Source organism: Cetorhinus maximus, chromosome 23, assembly GCF_964194155.1.
Source record: "Cetorhinus maximus chromosome 23, sCetMax3.hap1.1, whole genome shotgun sequence".
NCBI classification, from domain to species: Eukaryota; Metazoa; Chordata; class Chondrichthyes; order Lamniformes; family Cetorhinidae; genus Cetorhinus; species Cetorhinus maximus.
Genome location: NC_135901.1, coordinates 14,488,187 through 14,506,997, shown reverse-complemented (window position 1 = coordinate 14,506,997; position 18,811 = coordinate 14,488,187). Strand labels below are relative to the sequence as shown.

The 18,811-nt window shown below is 43.6% G+C and overlaps 1 protein-coding gene across 1 annotated transcript; it reads left to right on the top strand.

The window, feature by feature from the left end:
• The first annotated feature begins 3,155 nt into the window (after window positions 1-3,155).
• On the top strand, window positions 3,156-7,684 carry LOC144697601 (uncharacterized). The gene is made up of 4 exons (XM_078569640.1): window positions 3,156-3,198; window positions 3,346-3,625; window positions 4,410-4,477; window positions 7,371-7,684. The coding sequence occupies exons 1-4, from the start codon at window positions 3,156-3,158 to the stop codon at window positions 7,682-7,684; spliced, it is 705 nt and encodes a 234-aa protein (XP_078425766.1).
• Window positions 7,685-18,811: the final 11,127 nt, after the last annotated feature.

Genomic DNA, 18,811 nt, shown 5'->3' with positions numbered 1-18,811 from the left:
GGAGAGAGCTGGTTAAAATTATTGAATCGTGCAATGGCAGTGATTGAAAGGAAGATCTGAACATTGTTCCTGTGCACGCGAGTGCCGCGTGCTCCACGGTGCATCAGCCCCACACTTTATACCGAGTGTTTAAAACCTGAACAATGTTCGGGTGACAGTGAGTGAAACCCCCTCCTTCCGTCTCTGCCTCCACCATCATTGTCGTATATCGGCTCAGTGCCTGTCTGGCCTCAGTGGTTAAAGACCTGAGAGATTTACCTGTGAAGATCAGCGAATGAGGTCCCCATGGTGAATAATTTCAGTGCCGTCTGCTCTCACTAGTTAAAGATTTGAAACATTGAACTGTGACAGGCGAGTAAGTAACTCGTCTATAGATTATCTCTGTGTCTGACTGTATGCACTGAGACACCTATGAATGCCGAATATGAAATTGTGAATAAGAACGATGGGTGATGCAGAGGGAGTTTGATAAAAATGAGGCTCAGTACGGTGCGAATACAGAGAAGCACTAACAGAAGGACAAAGGTGAAGGTGAGATTCATTACATTGACTGGTAGAGAGGCACATCAACAGGGCGAGATGTATGATGCTGAGGCTGGGGACAGCTAGTGATACAAAGAGAGAACAGCAGAAGGACATTGAGGATGATAAATATGAAGGTACAGAAAATAAACAGTTGATAACGTCTGTTCTCCCATATGGCACTTGGTGCAGTGAACTACGGTAAAGGGATCATCACTGCTCTGTGTAATACAAATGGACAAGAGATACTAGCACTGACTGAAGTTCTGGGACGCACACACAGTCTGTAGAATCCTCAGTGACGCCAGAAAACATGAAAATTGGTGAAACTTGGGGTTTTAATAAGGAAAATGGGGATGACGCTGGAAGAAACAATGGGAAACAAAGGCAAAAATTAACACACGGCTAACAGAAATAAACAGCAAGTTAAAATAAAACAAACTCGTGGTACAGGTATTTGGGCAACTTAACTGTGCAGTTCAGTGACGGCCACATCAGTGCATGAGCTCAGTGACTGGTTGTACACAATTATTCAAGAATTATGCAATACTCATTTATTAGTGCACTTTACAATCCCTGTATTTATATTAAACGAGAACTCGCCTCATTTATTATCTCACTGGACTATTACACTAGATGAAGTCTTAGCTATTATTGCATTAGATATGCCTCCACTTATATTACACCAGGCTCTAATTATGTTATTACTGACGACAGCATTTTAATTCTTATGCTTGTACTACATTAGACACTGTTTCAGTCGAACTACATTCGACCACATCTCACTTTATATTGCATTCGTCCCTTTTTTTCATTTATTTGCAATAGGATGCACCCCTATCAATGTTACCCAAGGCCATATCTCATTTATTACTGCAATAGATCATTTCCGTTAGGCAACACCCTGTCTCCATATTACACTAGACAATGTTACTCTTTATATTACAATAGCCTGTGTCTCTGTTATGCGGCATTAGCCATGTCTCTGCTTGTATTACGCTAGGCCCTGCCTGAATTACTACTGCATGAGACTCTGTCTCGGTTTATATTACACTGGACTATCGCAATGGTATACTGCATTAGAACATGATTGAGATTACATTATATTAGGCCGCTTCTTTGCTGATATTGCACTGCGACAGTACTCACATTATATGACAAAAGCCTATGCTGCTGTGTACATTACATTAGGCAAAGTCTTTGTTCATATTATCAGGAGACCTGTCTCAATAATTGTCGCATTAACCTTGATCCTGTTTATATTTCAGTAGTTATCACCCCTCTAAACCAAACTCCTGTTTACTTTACAGTAGACCCCAGTTCTAGTTGTTTTACTCCTGGCCTTGTTTCAGTTAATACTGAAATAGACCCTGTCTCTATTTATATTATACCAGGCCATGTCTTTGCTAATATTATTCTAGACCTTATCCCTAGTTATATTAAATACGTTAATTTGCACTACACATTTGTATGATTATATTGACAATGATTTACACTAATTATTAATCTCATAGCAACATCTTTAGTACGTTAAAAAAGCTGACAGGAATTGGCCGGATGTGCAGTAAAAATGGTGTCTTTATACACTGCAGGTCAAGTCATCGGCCATGTTTGTGTGACGTACTGTCGGCCATGTTTGTGTGACGTACTGTCGGCCATGTTTGTGTGATTTGCTGCGGTTCTTAATTTCCCTTTCGCCCTTCAATGGCCTTTCCGTTCCTGCACGCAATGTTGAGCAGCATTTCCCTAACTCCCCTGTCAGTTTTATGAAGCCTCTGACTTAGGACTTCTCACGGGGTTTATTTGATCAAGTGTTGCTGTTGCTGGATAAGAGATAATTATACTAAATAAACAGGTTTCAGAACAGAAGGTAGTGACTTTGATCTTTATAGAAAGCCCCAAACTCACAGTCCCCCAATGTCTATTATCCTCCCGAGAGCCGTTTCATTCTGTGTACCTGCAAACGAAAATCCTGAATATTCCCAATCTGGAAATCAAAAAAGGCTGACATGAAACATCATTTTACATGTAGCGCACCTCAGGGTTGGTGCAGGGAAGCATTTGATGACATAACAGGGAGAGTTTGTTCTTATCATTCATTCACGTGTGCCTGGGCTGGTCCTTAGCTCATTTTCCGCCAGTCCGTTCAGGGCGATGTAAAAGCAATCTCCGAATACTGGGGTAAGAGCGGGGCGGGAGGATTCTGCTGGTGTCCTGGGCCCACATTCCACCTTTAACAAACACCACCCAATACAAACAGATGCACCGGCCTCCCGGTTTATTGCTGTGAGGAAAGGAAGGTGGCAGCACAACTGGCAGAAAGAAAAGCTCCCCTCCCCCATCCCTTTACAGCGGAGTATTGTGGGAGGGGCTTTCACATCCGGATCACAATCCAAATGTAGTCAGAAAATTGCAGCCTCCTTTTATAAACCTGTCTCTTATTCACACAACACTTAGCCAGCGACCCGGGAACCGTGCGGCCCATCAATAATCTCAGCGACACCGCCCTGTGCAAATCAACTCGATCCCCTTAAATATGTCAGTCCAGCTCTGAGGTCCGGTCTCCCAGTGCAGTCCAGGGCTGCAGTCTCCAGCTCCCCGTCATATAAACCCCAACTCCAGGCAGCAGAACGATGGGAATCCTCCTTGTTTTCACCCTGTGTGTCTGTTTACCCCGTGAGTACCGATCAAACAAACCGACATTGTGTGGATTTAATATAAAGCTGCCCGAGTCCATCCCAATTACAGACACTGTCTGGGGTTTGACCCCGTTCTGTGGTTCGCCTCCGATGGTCCATTAAACTCTCTCTGTTTAATTTCCAGGCTCTTTCAGTCAGTCAGTGACACAGACCCCGGCAGCGGTGACCAGGAAGGAGTGTCAGTCTCTCACCATCACCTGTGCTTTATATGGTGGAATCTATACTGTTAAGTTGGAGAACGGATATTTTTTCAAACAAACCCAGACCGGGACAGAGTGGGAGCGGATCTCCAGCGGGGGGAGATTTGTTGTGTCGGTGAATAAAGCAGAAAAGACATTTTCGCTGGAAATTCGGGATGTGAGAGTTGAAGACACGGCCACCTATTACTGTAAAGCTCGGTACAAGTACAAAACACACAGTGATGGGTCTCGGCTTCCCGCGATACAAAAACTCTCACTGCAGATTATCACAGAAACAAATGAAAATGCGTGTGAATCTGCAGTTAAACCCTCACAGATCCGCCTCACACCGTCTGCCCCACAGTGTAGTTTATAATGAGATTGGATTATTGCCGTTAACATCTTGAGTTTTATAAGTGCCGAGTGTGCGCGGATGGTGATGTCTTTTCCGGGACTGGTGTCAGTGAATGGGGATTGGGAATGACTGATCCCAGTTACAAACCCCTAACACCAGATGTGACCCCGGTCTAACAGCTGGAACCGGGAACCGCAGTTCCCGCTGTTTAACTAATGTCCCCACATCTCACCAAGTACCCGGGGGATTTTATACTGACTTGTAACACTGTGTTATTTTGGGACAGTCACAGTGGGAGAGACCCGAGCAAATACTTCTGTCCGATCACAATATAAATTCTCGGGGCCCAGATAATGAATTGTCGGGATCATGTTATTGTCGCTGGAATCTAGTTAAATTTCATTGTAATTTCCACCATTCAGTTATTTTTCTTTGATATTTTTCTAGGTTTATATGAAGCGAAGATCTCGTTCCGGGAACCATTTACTCTGAGCTCAGGGCCTCACAAAGAACAGTTTGAACCGACAGAGACTTTGAAACATTGAATATTGTTTATTTATTTAAATCCACTGAATAATTGGGAAGTTTCTACTGTCTGATGATGATTTCCCGCCAGGTTGTAGTGTCGGTGGTTCTTGTGCGGGGGAGACTGAGAGCGGTGTCACTGTGGTGGGATACTGACTATGCGGATGGATCCGGGACGGTGGTGACTGTCACAGCCGGTAAGTGACTCCAAACCCCGCCGGGTTACAGCCTGTCCCGGGTAATGTTCACCATCAGTTTATTATTGATATCAGTGGAGTTTGGGTGGGGTGTGGGAGTTGACGGAATCTGGACCATCATTGGTTTAACGGGCACATCGGGTACACTAACAACATCCCGGAGTCTTACACTCTGAATGGCTTTTAATGAGCGGAGATTGTCGACAATCCGGAATCCACTCCCGGTGCTAACTGTGACCGAGGGAGCTCTGTCTGTCCCTTGGAGCCCGGGAGCGGGGTCACAGAGCTCTCTCCTGGGCAGCAGATTGCAGTCCGAGCCGCGCAATGTGAATCAGAAACCGAGTGAATAAACTCAACACAACTGCGGCCAGTTCGGATACCTGCAGTTCAATACCTGACCCGGGAGAAAAACGGGCGAGTGACACAAGGGACTTCAGATATAAGAGATCCTGATGTGGGTCCAGATGGAATTTTATTATTGGACAATCAAGTGACTGAAATTAGTGACATTGCTCCCCCACCCATTTCTTTCAATTGTCTTCAACCAATCACTTTCCTCCTTTCCCGCCCTCAGACCGAGATGTGACAGTTTGGAACTACAGACACTTCTCTATATTGACTGCAAATGTTTGAGAGATGGGATTGCTGTAATTTATCTGCATCCCTGATTACTGTGAAATAAGCAACACAGTGCAGTGAGAGAGTGAGGATGATGCATTAATCTTATAAAGGAGCACAGAAACATAAGGAAACAATTATAAACTAGGAGAATGCTTATTTAGAACCAGCAAGAAAAAAAAATCGAAAGGGAGAGAAGGATTGGATGATTTCTGACCCCAGGATGCGTGAGGTTTATGAGTGAAAGACTGAAATGGACTCCAGTCTGGAATTCTGTGTAAAGGTTTGGCCTCCTTACTGAAGAGAGATCAAGCTGCATTGAAAGGAGTGCAGCAAAGGTTCATCAGACTGATTCCTGAGATGAAAGGATTGTCCAATGGGAAGAGATTTAGTCGTCTCGGTCTATATTTCCTCGAGTTTAGAAGAATGAGAGGTGATCTCATGAAAACATATAATATTCTGAAGGGCTTTGACAGGGCAGATTCTGTGTCGGAGTTTCCCCAGACTGAGGAGTATCGAACTCGGGGTGACAGCTTCAGAATAAAGTGTCATCCATAAGAACTGAGAAGGAAAAAATATCTTCACTAGAACCATTGTTGTGAATCTGTGGCATTCTCTAACTCAGAGAGTGGTAGGTGTTCATAATGTGTGTGCATTCAAGACAATATTCGATAGGTGTTCGGACACTAAAGGAATCAGGGAGATGGGGGAGTGCGGGGATGTGACGCTGAAGTTGTAAATCAGCCAGGATATTACTGAAAGGCTGAACAGGTTTGAAAGGTGATATGGGGGCTCGTGCTTCTATTGATTCGATTCTCTACTTTGATTAAACAAGAAATCAGCAACAATCCACATCTCTTGGGAAGATTGAACAGGCTGGGTCTCTTTTTTCTGGAAAAAAGAACCACAAGGAGAATCCATAGAATGTTTTTCAATAATGAACGGTTTTATTGTGGATAAATTGTTCATTTGTGGCTGAGTCCAAAGCAATAGCCGTCAACATATGACAGTAACTAACAGAACAAATAAAACATTTAAGACAAATGAATTTAAACAAAGGCAGGTCAGAATGTGGAACTTGCTGCCACAGGGAGTGGCTGGAGATAGTATTGATGTATTTATTGAAACACTTGAAAATACAGGAGGGAGAACGGAACAGACCGACACAGGGAGCTGGATGTAAATGGTTAATTAGATTTCGGGTGGGGTCAGGCTGGAATTGATTATATACACAGGTTGAATAGCCCATTCCTCCTCCGCATTCTTCTTCCTCGATTCTGTAAAATTGAGAGAAAACTCCACCCAGTGAACCCGGGAGAGAATCAGTTAACGTGCGGAAAGAATTGAAATTGTCAGAGAGCCAGAAGAGGCAGTTCCCAGTGAATAACAGTAAAACCACTGCGGAAACTGAACAGACTGAATCCAACCAACAACTAAGAGACTTTGAGGCAAGTTCCTACGATTGCAAGAAGCCCAAACAGCACAAAGAAAATGTGAAATAAAGGGAATGTGAAATTAAAGAAATAAGATGAAATTAATGTACATATTTGAAATAAAGGTGAACTGGAGCAAATAGGACCCTATTGATAGAACATAGAGAAATACAGCAAAAGGCAGAGAGAAATTCCCGGGTAGTTTTAAACCGCAGGAAATGATTGACCTTTGACCACTGGTGCTCACTTCTCGGTTTTGCCCAATCGGTGCTGATGATTCCCATCAATTTGTGTTGGATCTTGCTGTGCGCAGTGATGCCACACAGCTGTGTTTCTCTCCAACAAACATGTTTTTTTTTGGAAACTGGTTGCCTCGCTGAACATAAAATGCTCCCTCGGGTTTGTGTCTCACCAAGGAAAATAGAAACGGGAATGTAATATAATTCATAGAATTATCCAGCACGGCATTCGGCCCCTCGTGTAGGCGCTGACCCTTTAAAAGTGCAATCCAATTGTTCCCACTGCCCATGAATTTTCTCCAACGCTCTATATTTTTATTTACATTTCCAGCACAGATCCATTACCCGTTTGAAAGTTACAATGGAATCTGTTCCCAACACCGATTCAGACAGTGCAGTCCTAATCGGAAGAGTTCGCCATGTAAAATGAAATATCACCTCATTCCCCACTTGATCATATTTTCATAAGAGTGAACACGGTTCAAACAGGCATCCAGCAAATAAAATTACTTCAAAAAGCAGAGCTATTCACGCGGTTGACATATTCACCTGGACAAACAGTGGTTAAACAAAAATAAAATGTTCATTTTTTTTGTCCTCCAGATTCCAGTTCCATAATTTCCCGGAATCCGCCTGTACAAACCTCTCCTGCCGGTGACACCGTTACTTTAAGATGTGAATATTCAGGGTTCTGTCAGTACACAGTACACTGGTACCGTCAGTCCCCAGGACAGGCTCCGGAATATCTGCTTCAGAGACACACTTCAGGAGAGGAGAATAAAGGAAACGCTGCCGGGGGGAGAATTTCTGCTTCTATCGATTCTGCCAAGAAAATCAGCCGGTTAAATATCTCCAAACTACAACTGAGCGACTCCGCTGTGTATTACTGTGACCTGACTCGGCGCACAGCACAGTGATACAGAACACGGAGAGAGCTGTACAAAAACCTGAACATGGAGGGGTTACAGACACACAGTGATACAGAGCACGGAGAGAGCTGTACAAAAACCTGAACATGGTGGGGTTACAGACACACAGTGATACAGAGCACGGAGAGAGCTGTACAAAAACCTGAACATGGTGGTTGCACACAAACAGATGAGAGACCTCATCCTGAGTGAGACACAGCCAGAATGAGTGTGGGCATTGGCAATTTGGTGCACAGTGGGAATTGAACTGGTAAGTCTTTCTCTTTAATTTCTCTTTAATTTTTGTAACCACAGTAGTCTAGTAAAAATGTTGGTAATGGAGCTGAATCACCTGATGCCTGACTAGGGACTCAATAGGTGTTGATTACTATTTAAAGCTTAACTTGTGTGAGTCATCTCAGCTCACCTCAGCTCTAATTAAGAAATGGACTATTTAGAAGCACATTACAGTGTGCTCGCACAAGAGCAGGGGAGAGACCTCATCCTGAGGGAGACACAGCCAGAGTGAGTGTGGGTATTGGCACAGTGGGAATTTGGCGCAGAGGGGAAGAGGTGCTCTTTGCATTTTATCTTTGCTAGCCAACTTCTTAAATCTTCAGAGTGTGGCCTTACCCTGCTGCAGCAGTACAGACTACAAGGGAAAGGAATGGCTGGTAAGTAGTGGGTAAGGTCGGGTAAGTATTTACTACTTTTATCACTTATAGTTTAGGGTCTGTGGTTTGTAGTTTGTATATTCTGTAGTAACAAGGATCAGGAAAGAAGTGCCCTAGAATAATTTATTTAAAAGGTTTAATTTAAATGGATATAACATGGCAGGAGAGCTCAAAGCCGTGATGTGCTCCTCGTTCTTCGTGTGGGAAGCCGGGAACATTTCCAGTGCCTGGGACCAGCATGTGTGCAGGAATTGTATCCAGCTGCAGCTCCTGGAATCTTGGGTTTCAGAGCTGAAACGGCGGCTGGGGACACTGGAGCATCCGCGAGTCTGAGAGCATCGTGGATAGCACATTTACGGAGGTGGTCACACCACAGCTGAAGGGACTCGAGGAAGGAAGGGAATGAGTGACCACCAGGCAGTCCAAGAGAAACAGGCAGGTAGTTCAGGAGTCCCCTGGGCTTCCGCTCGCACATCGGTATTCCATTTTGGAGGCTGATGAGGGTGCTGGTTCCTCCAGGGAGTGCAGACAGAGCCAAGCTTCTGGCACCACAAGCAGCCTGTCTGTACAGGAGGGGAGGAAGGGAGGAAGAGCAATAGTAATAGGGGATTCTGTCGTCAGGGGAACAGATAGGCGCTACTGTAGCCATTAACGTGACTCCAGGATGGTGTGTAGCCTCCCTAGCGCCAGGGTCCGAGATGTCACTGAGCGGCTGCAGGGCATCCTGAAAGGGGAGGAGGAGAAGACAGTGGCCATGGTGCATGGTGGTACCAATGACATCGGTAGAAAGAGCGATGATATCTTGCATCAAGAATTCAGGGAGTTAGGCAGTGGACTAAAAAGCAAGACCTCTCGAGTTGTAATCTCTGGATTACTCCCAGTGCCACGTGCGAGCGAGCTCAGAAATAGGAGAATAGCGCGGATGAATACGTGGCTTAAGAGTTGGTGCAGGAGGGAGGGTTTTAGATTCCTGGATCACTGGGAACGTTTCTGGGGAAGGTGGGGCTTGTGCAAGCGGGACGGTCTATATCCGAACCAGAGATTAACTAACATCCTTGTGGGCGGGTTTGCTAGTGCTGTTGGGAGGAGTTTAAACTAATTCGACAGGGGGAGGGGACACACAATGTTAGAAGAATAGGGACGCATCACAATACAGTAAAACAATCAAGTCAGAGGGAGAACAACTGCATTAAGCTTCAAGGGAGTAAGGCACGGCTGGATGACCTCTACTTTAATGCCAGGAGTATTACAGGTAAAACGGATGAATTAAGGGTGAGCATTGACACGTGGAATTGTGATATAGTAGCCATAGCTGAGACGTGGTTGAGGGAGAGGCAGGATTGGCAGCTCAACATTCCGGGGTATAGAATCTTCTGGCGAGACAGGGGAGGGGGTAAAAGAGGAGGAGGCATTGCATTATTAGTTAAGGAGTCAATTATTGCAGTGAGGAGATATGATATCTTGGTGGGGGCATCGAATGAAGCTTTGTGGGCAGAGCTTAGGAATAAAGAAGGGGAAGCCACATTGTTAGGTGTTTATTATAGACCCCCAGATAGTCAGTGGGACATTGAGGAGCAAATATGTGCGCAATTCGCGGAGGTGTGTAAAAATAATAACAATAGGGGAATTATATTAGGTGATTTCAACTTTCCCAACATTAATTGGGATAGACATGGTGTTAAGGGCTTGGATGGAGTGGATTTCTTGAAATGTGTACAGGAGGGATTTTTAGGTCAATATGTAGAGGGTCCAACAAGGGACGGCGCATTGCTGGACCTAATTCTGGGGAATGAAGCCGGACAGGTGGCTGAGGTGGTGGTTGGGGAGCATTTTAGTGATAGCGACCACAACATGGTACAATTCAGCTTGTTTTGGACAAAGAAATAGAAATAGTGTCGGGTTGGTCGCTTACGAGAGTGACTCTCATAAATAGATGTGCTTCCCCTCACTTCCCTCAACCCGGAGCGGAAGAAGCTGCTGGTCTTCAGACAACTAATCGGTTCAGACGTGAACCGCGGGGGAAATGAGCAGCGGACCAACAACCCGCCTCCTTATATCCGGCGAACAATATTAATTTCCAGCCAATTAGGAGCGGGAAAAATAAATACGTGGCGTAGACATTCAATATCCATCAATGACTTTAATCAGCCTACATTTTAATCTCTTCACACGATTCCTTTCCTTCTGTTGTGAGTTGTGTCCCGTTTTCGTATTGACATTCTCATAGCAAACATGTGTTTTGTTGCACAGTTAAAGCTATTATCCGTCATCCTGGCGATGCGAACAAGTCGGCACAGGCCAGGGACCCAATGACCCAGGGTGAGCTTTTCATTATTAATGTCTCTGTTCCAGTATTTCATACCCTGAATATTTTTGCAGGTCGATGTCTCTCGGACCGTGTGCTTCAATCTCCCGCTTCGAAAACAGTCCAGAGCGGGGATTCGATGCAGATAGACTGCAGCTACGAGTTGTCCGACTTCTACGTGATGCATTGGTACAGACAGAAATCCGGTCAGGGACTGGAGTGGATTATAAGGCAGATATCGACCGGCAAAGGGCGAAGCCGACGATTTGAACTGAATCTGTCCGAGTCGGAGAAACGCGGCCAATTGCTCATTGTGGACACGGGGAACGCCGATGCCGCGGTTTATTACTGTGTGGCTGAGCCCCACACTGAGACAAAACGCGTCATTCACTGTACAAAAACCTCGCTTCTGGTTACAGTTCCGGGAGAGCTGCAGCAATCTCTCTGATAACACAAGGCGGGCCAGGAGGCTCAGAGCGTGAACAGCTAACGGGAGAGACGGGCAGGGCTGCCGCGGGTTGTCTAGTAAATGCTAATAGAGAGGATATTTCATCAGAGATACTGATGGTCACAGCAGAGAGTGTCGGACTGAGGGGGCAGTTAGTCAGTGCGGTCTTTGCTACGTGGGGAGCTTCATTGTCTGATTGTGTCCCAGGGAACCGAAAGAGATCCTGAGTGTTTATTTTATGCCCTTGTGTGACGATTCTTACAGAACAGTAGTATAATTATACAGCAAAATCCGCCCTTAAACTGAAATGTCCGCAATGTGGGCATATTTACTCTCGTCCCTAGTTGTGACCAAATAGTTATCTAAAAGAATGCGCCTGCGATCGTCCTGCGGGTGATATTTTCCTCTCCCCTCTTGTGTCTCGTAGCAGGAAGTTAACCAAATTCGAAACACAAGCAGAAAATGCTGGAAATACAACCAGAAACAGAGTGAAGGTTTCAGTCCGTGACCTTTCACCAGAAATCCGCAGCTCCCTAGACTGAGTTCAGGTGAAATGTCGCGGACACGAAACTTTGACTCTGATTCGCTTTGCACCGATGCTTCCCGGCCTGCCGAGTATGTCCAGAATTTTCTGTTTTTATACCCCAAACTGGTACTGCCCGCGAGAGGCGACTCGTTGTAAACGTTTCCAAAGCCAGTTGAAAGGAAGCGGGTTATTTTCTTTTTTGGAAAAAAGATACTTTATTCATAAAATATCTGAAAGAACATTACAAAACATTCCAAAATGGCCATCACAAAAAGTGCAATCATATTCCAGTTTTCCACATAGATCATGAGGTGCTTCAATCCAATCAATGGACACTACGTACATTTGAACATGGTTATTACAGACAGTCAGACAATGCAATGGTATTCAATATGCTGATGTCTGATCTGGCTGTAACCTGCTACGTACCTCCGGTTACCTTTCACTCCCTTGTTTATCAAAAATCGATCTACCTCTGCCTTGAAAACATTCAAAGACTCTGCTTCCCCTGCCCTTTGAGGAAGGGAGTTCCAAAGACCCATTACATTCTGAGAGAAAAAAATTCTTCTCATCCCTGTTTTAAATGGGAAACCCGTAATTTTTAAACAGTGACTCCAGTTCCAGGTTCTCCCACAAGAGGAAAGATCCTTTCCATGTGTGATTTATTTTTTATGCAATTGGTTAATCTGTGTTATATTATTATGAAATAATAAAAAATATTTTCATTCAATGAAATTACTCGAATGATGAACTGCTTTTTTTTAAAAAAATCGCTCTCATGAAACCATTGTCGATTGTTGTAAAAATCCATCTGGTTCAATACTGCCCTTTCCTTCCTTTAGGGATGGAAATCTGCTGTCCTCACCTGGACTGGCCTACATGTGACTCCAGACCCACAGCAATGTGGTTGGCTCTTAAATGCCCTCTGAACAAGGGCAATTAGGGATGGGTAATAAATGCTGGCCTATCCAGCGACGCGCACATCCAAAAAATGAATAAAAAGAATATAATATACAGATCAGCATCAAGTGTAACATAAGCAGAGACGGGATCTTGTGTAGTATGAACAGCGATAGATTCTACCAAAGCAGTAACTAGGCAGGGTATCAAGTATTATAATGACTGGCTTGATCCAGTCAAATAATAACGAACACGGGGCCAAGAGTAACATACAAAGAGTCATGTTCTCGCATAATATAAACCGGAACAGCGTCTTCTTTAACATAAAACAAGAGATGGCCGACTGCACGAGTAACTGAATCAGCCACCAGTGTAATTTGGCCGAAGCATAATTTAACGCCTTAATATCTAAGACCTGGCCTACTGTAATGTCAACAGGTATATGCTCAGCTGGAATAATAATTGACGCCGTTTCTCCTCTCATGCACACAGAGACATAGTCGAGCGGAGTAATAACTTAGAGAGGCCCTGTCTAAATTCACATAGACACATGTTCTAGAGCAGAAGGAAATGAGATAGACGCTAGTGCAAAGAGGCCAGAGACGGGGTCCGGTGAAATATGCACCGATATGTCATCTAGTGCAGTAATAACCGAACGAGGACCTAGTGCAATACAAAATTGAGACACGGTCTGTAGAAATAAAAAAATGTCATATTGTCAAGTAATATAAACAGAAACGTGATCTAGCGTGAAATGAGGTGAGACAAAGGCCTTGGGTAAAATGGACAGAGAGAGCATCCAGTGTAATTATATCTGAGATAAAGCTTGGAATAACCTGCAAAGAGACATTCCTTTAGTTTACAACTAACAAAGGCAGGATGTAAATTAAACAGAGCTATAACCTGGTGCAGTAGCAAATGCGGCCGGGCCGAGCGTGATATAAGTAGAAGCCGAGTCTCGTGCTGCAATACCAGAGGACTCAGTGCTATATTACCAGAAGCATGGCCTGTCCTGAAATTATCGGAGGCCTTAATAATAAATAAAGACAGAAAATAGTGGAAAAACTCTGCAGGTCTCGAAACTCTACGGACTAGAAATGTTAACTGTTTCTCTCTCCACAGATGCTGACAGACCTGCAGAGTTATTCCAGCGTTTTCTGCCTTTATTTCAGGTTTCTAGCGTTAGCAGTATTGTGCTTTTGATTGGAGTCATTGTCTGGTGCGGTAAAAACTGAGAAAGGACCTCCTTTAAAAACGAGCGGCATGGTTTAGTGCCTTTTTAAATAGAAAAGTCCTACTGTAATAGAAACGGAGGTATTGCCGATAGAAGCGACATGCTGTCGCAGCTTTTCACCTAGCACTCATCAGGACAGATACGCAACAAGAATCTGTCCTGCTAAGTGCGAGATCAAAAGCTTCGACAGCATGTCCCTTTTTTCAGCTATGTTCATGGCCTATTTAGTTTTCCAAGGTACCTTCCTAACTCGCAGCAGTTAAAACGTGCGTTGCCAACTCTATTCTTGCTTTCTTCTCTTGTTGTTGTTTGTACAACTGGACAGGTTTCTCAAGTTCTGCACTAAGAAACAAAGGTATGGTCCACTGGCACCAGGTGGACGCAGATTACAACGAAACTGGTTAATTTACGTTACAAGTTAGCTAGAAAAATAAGTAATGAGGAGGACGCTAAATTTTTGAGAAGGAATACCGACAGATTATGTGAGTGGAAAAACCATAGAAGATTGACCAATTGTGAAATATACACTTTAGCAGGGAAAATTTGAAAAAAAGAACAGGACATTGCAAATTGTGAGAGACTGGGGAATGTTGGCAATCAGTGGGAGCTGTGTGGTCTGTAGGTCACAGGAGGTTAACATGCTGCCACAGCAATAAATTAGGAAACTATAAGGTGCGTTAGCCTTTCTTAACATTGGATGATAGTTCAAATGTTAAGCAGTCTTCCTGCAATTATATTGGGCCTTGGTGAGATTACCTAGAGTACTGTGTACAGTTTTAGTCTCCTTAGCTAAGGAAGGATATACTAGCCTTGGAGGGAGTGCGACATAGGTTGACTGGATTGATTCCTGGCATGAGGTGTTTGCCCCATGAGGGGAGGTGAATCCGACTGTGCGCATATTCGATGGAAATTCTTAAGGGTATTGATAGAATAGATGCTGGGAGGAATTTACCCTGGCTGGGGAATCTAGAATTGAGGTTCACATTCCCAGAATAATGGGTCGAACATTTAGGACTGAGGTTTCTGCACCCCAGTGAATATTCAGTGTTTACATATATAAAAGGTAAAGATCGATAGACTTTCGGATAAAAAGAGAATGAAAGGATACAGGGAAAGTACAGGATAGTGGAATTGATATAGAAGATCAGCCATGTATTTATTGCTCAGTGGTGAAGACTTGAAGGATCGATAACCTAATCTATTCCTTTTTCTTAAGGTTTTATGTAGAACTGCCTCATTATTTCTCCATCAGGTAGAAGGCGTAGTTTGGTGCATTAATTAATGTTACAATGTCTCGTACAATATAAAAAGATTATATGATGCAGTGCAACTGAAACAAACGGTGACGTACTCCAGTGCAGTTATAACAGAAATAGATCCTCGTGGACGATGAACAGAAACACCGTTTAGCTGTCACTAGGTTTGCCTTAGCACCAGTACAGATCTGCCTTGTCATTTCTACACGTGCGTTTATTATCAGCACTGATCCGAAGTTTACAGCCTAACCATTGAGAAAATGGTGATGAAAGTTATTGTTTGTCACGTTATCAGATCAACAAACACTGACCTGCCACCCCATCACGCTCTGTGGGAGGTCAAAATGGATTTAGAATGCAACTAATTGCAGATAAACGTTTCTGATTTGAGCACAGAAGTTTCAGCGCTAGAGGAAAGGGTCTCGCATCAGAGTAATGTATCTTTGATTATTTTGGTTGAAGGAAGGAATATCGACCAGGACATAGTACAGGGCCCACCTCAACAGGCAAGGGGTGAAATGGGATTATTGTCTCATGATGTCCCGAAAAGATAATGACCTTTCAGTACCCCGATTACAAGTCTGCTCCGATTCTGTAGTTGAGCTGCGATCCACAATCTGCGGACTTTGAAATCAGAGTTAATTCACTTTAGCTACTAAACTGCTGAAAGGGTTCTTGTAATCCGTAATATCTACAATTATACCATGACATTGGGTAATGTAGTTGCTTTTAATAAGAAAATAACAACACCAAGGTCAATGATTAGTGCAATTTCAATGCATAAAATCATGGAAGCTTAGAGCAAAGATAGAGACGGTTCATTCCATCAAAACTGTGCCCGCTCTCCATGAAATGCTCTCCAATTAGCTCCGCTCTCCTACTCTTTCTACAAAGCCCTGCACATCTTTTTCAATTTCAAGTATATATAAGCTTCCCTTATAAAAGTGACAAATGAATATGCTTCTATCTCCCTTTCCAGAAGTAGACTCTAGCTCATACCAATCGCTCCATGAAAAGATCTAATATCACTCTATATTCACTTATTCGAATTGTCGACAACTCTGGTTCTTCTGCCTACACTACAGATCATCCTGCCAGTGGAATTAATACCTCACCAAAAACTGATAGATAGGTTCTTGACTGGTAAGGGGGTCAAAGGTTACGGGGAAGAAGGCGGGAGAATGGGGTTGAGAAACTTATCAGCCATGATTGAATGGCGGAGCAGACTCGATGGGCCGAATGGCCTAATTTCTGCTCCTATGTCTTATGGTCTAACTCTGTCAAAAGCCTTCGTAAATTTAAACGCCTCTATTATATCACCCTTTGACATTCTCTGCCCAAGTAAGGCCAATCCCAGTTTCTCTAATCTCTTCATATAATTGAAGCCCCTCATCCCTGGTACATTTCCCGTAAATTTCTTCTCAAACTGTTCCAAGATTGTGACATTCTTTGGAAAGTGTCGATTCAATCAATTCACAATGTATATCTCCTTCAGATAATTTTTAACGAAACAGACTCAGTTCCAATTAAGATGAGCAGTAGCAAGATGATATTACGTACTCCTGTGTGCTGAACAAATTGGTTTCTCTCTAATTCAAATGTCAGTAAGATCACTGTGGCCACTGATGAACATCTTCTGCTACAGGCCGCGGAATTTCTCGAAAATAATTCAGAATTCTCTCCGCAACCATGTCCACTCACCGAGTGAATTTCACTCAGAGGAGTGTCTCAGAGCAAACCACGAGGGGTAAGAGGTCAAGCGGAATTAAGTGCGGTAGAGCCAATATTAAAGTTAAAAATTTTGGGAAGCTTTCAATGGGAAATTGTTAACTTATTTAACAAGAAACTGGCAATGAAGAATGAAACCAATATGCCTCTGCTGGTGGAGTGGGGTGAACAGCGATATTGAAGTTTCTTGTGGCGGTAATTCACTTGCTGATGCCATATTAAAAATTGCTACAATGAACGCTAAGTGAATCGAAACGGATCACATTTGACAGATGTTTTCAATGCACGATTGCAATATGGCGACTTTCTTCGCCAAGAGACCGAATATCCCCTTTTACACATATTTCCATTGCACGAGACAGACACTCGTGTGATCGAATCAGGTGAATGGTCTGGTGTAATATAACCAGACACAGGGTCTAGCGTATTTTAAATCTCGACACAGCATCTGATGTCATTTAAATAATGACATGTTTTTATGCAGTAAATCTGGCGCAGGGCCTCATGTAATATAAAATATTCTAAAGAAAATTAAGATACTCTTATATAATCAACTATCGTTCAACGGCTCATGAGTTGTGTCTCTATGGTGCAATGGACCAGTATGGTGCAATAGAAGTTGGACTTCTAGTCTTTGATGACTAAGACATTCAAAGGTTGTGAGTTCGAATCCCACCAGAATCGAATTTTACGGCAAAATTAAAGGCAAACTCGTCAATGATCTAAACCGAGAAATATCCTGCAGCAGGAATAACTCAGGCAGGATCTGCTGCCACCGAAAGCGAAACGAGCTCAATGTTGGAACAATTTAGACCAGCTCTTCTGTGATAGAAACAAATCATTCATCCACAGCAGTAATAACGGAAGCCGTGCTTCATATTATATTAACGGAGAAAGAGGCCCGTGTTGTATACAGAGAGTAATGCAGAAATAACTGCGACAGGGAAATACGTATTATAAGCAGAGCTGGCCTACTACATTAATAAGTGAGACAGAGTCTCGTGAAATATAATCAGAAGAATGGTGCAGTATAGTGATAACAAATGGAGGGCCCAGGCCAGTATAAACTTAATTCTTGTATAAATCTAATAACTAATCGGGAACAGTAAATATAACTCAGTATATTATCCGGCCTAATTCCGCCAGAATCTGGTCCGAGATAAGGTTTCCATTTGCCTGACATTTCGAATCAACCCATTTATCAACAATCAAGTAAAATACAATTATCTGAGGAGACATTGATTATCTCGATTAGGGGCAGCACGACCACGTCCACTTGACATTCAATGGCATGACGTACCGTGAATTCTCCACCATTAACATCCTGAACTGAGCCTCCCACAATAGCACGCCACAGCTCGATGTTCTGCGTCGAGTGGCTCACCTCCAGGCTCCCAATCGTGGCTGGAGTATGTGGAGCCTGGAGGATGGGCTGCAAGAACACACCAAGCCTTCTTTGGAAGTATCACCGAAACCAATGATCTGAATCACTGAGAAGGGCAGCAGATGCCTGGGGAAACATCCGCTATCCCTCCAAACCATATCCCATTCCAACTTGTAAATATGTTGCTGGTCCTTCATTGTCCCTGGGTCCTAATTTTGCAACACCCTTGCTAAAGACACTGTGGGTACACCTTTAGCTGCTGTGAATCGTGAAGGCTGCCCACCACCACCTTCTCAGTGGCAACAAGGAAATTGTACTAAATGCCGGCCTTGTTCGCGATTCCCACATCCGAGAATTAATGTGTAGTAATGCGAGGGACAGCGGGCACAGAATGACAAACACCTGGCGTTATCTTCCTTGATTTCTGTCATTCGTTCTTTCGTTCACTTAAATTCCATATTTGTACTCTTCCCTTTCTTTTTTGTTCTTTCTCTATATCAGTCTTTCTCTTTTATCTCCCACCATCTCTTGTGCACTCTCATACGTTAAATATCTTTCTGTTTTTGCAATATGAATGGCTTTTTACAATTGTCTTGCATGACACGAGTATTATTGTTTGAGCAAGAGGGGCGAGGCAGTGATGATGGGGTGAAGCATCACACAAACGCCGCCCAGCGTAGT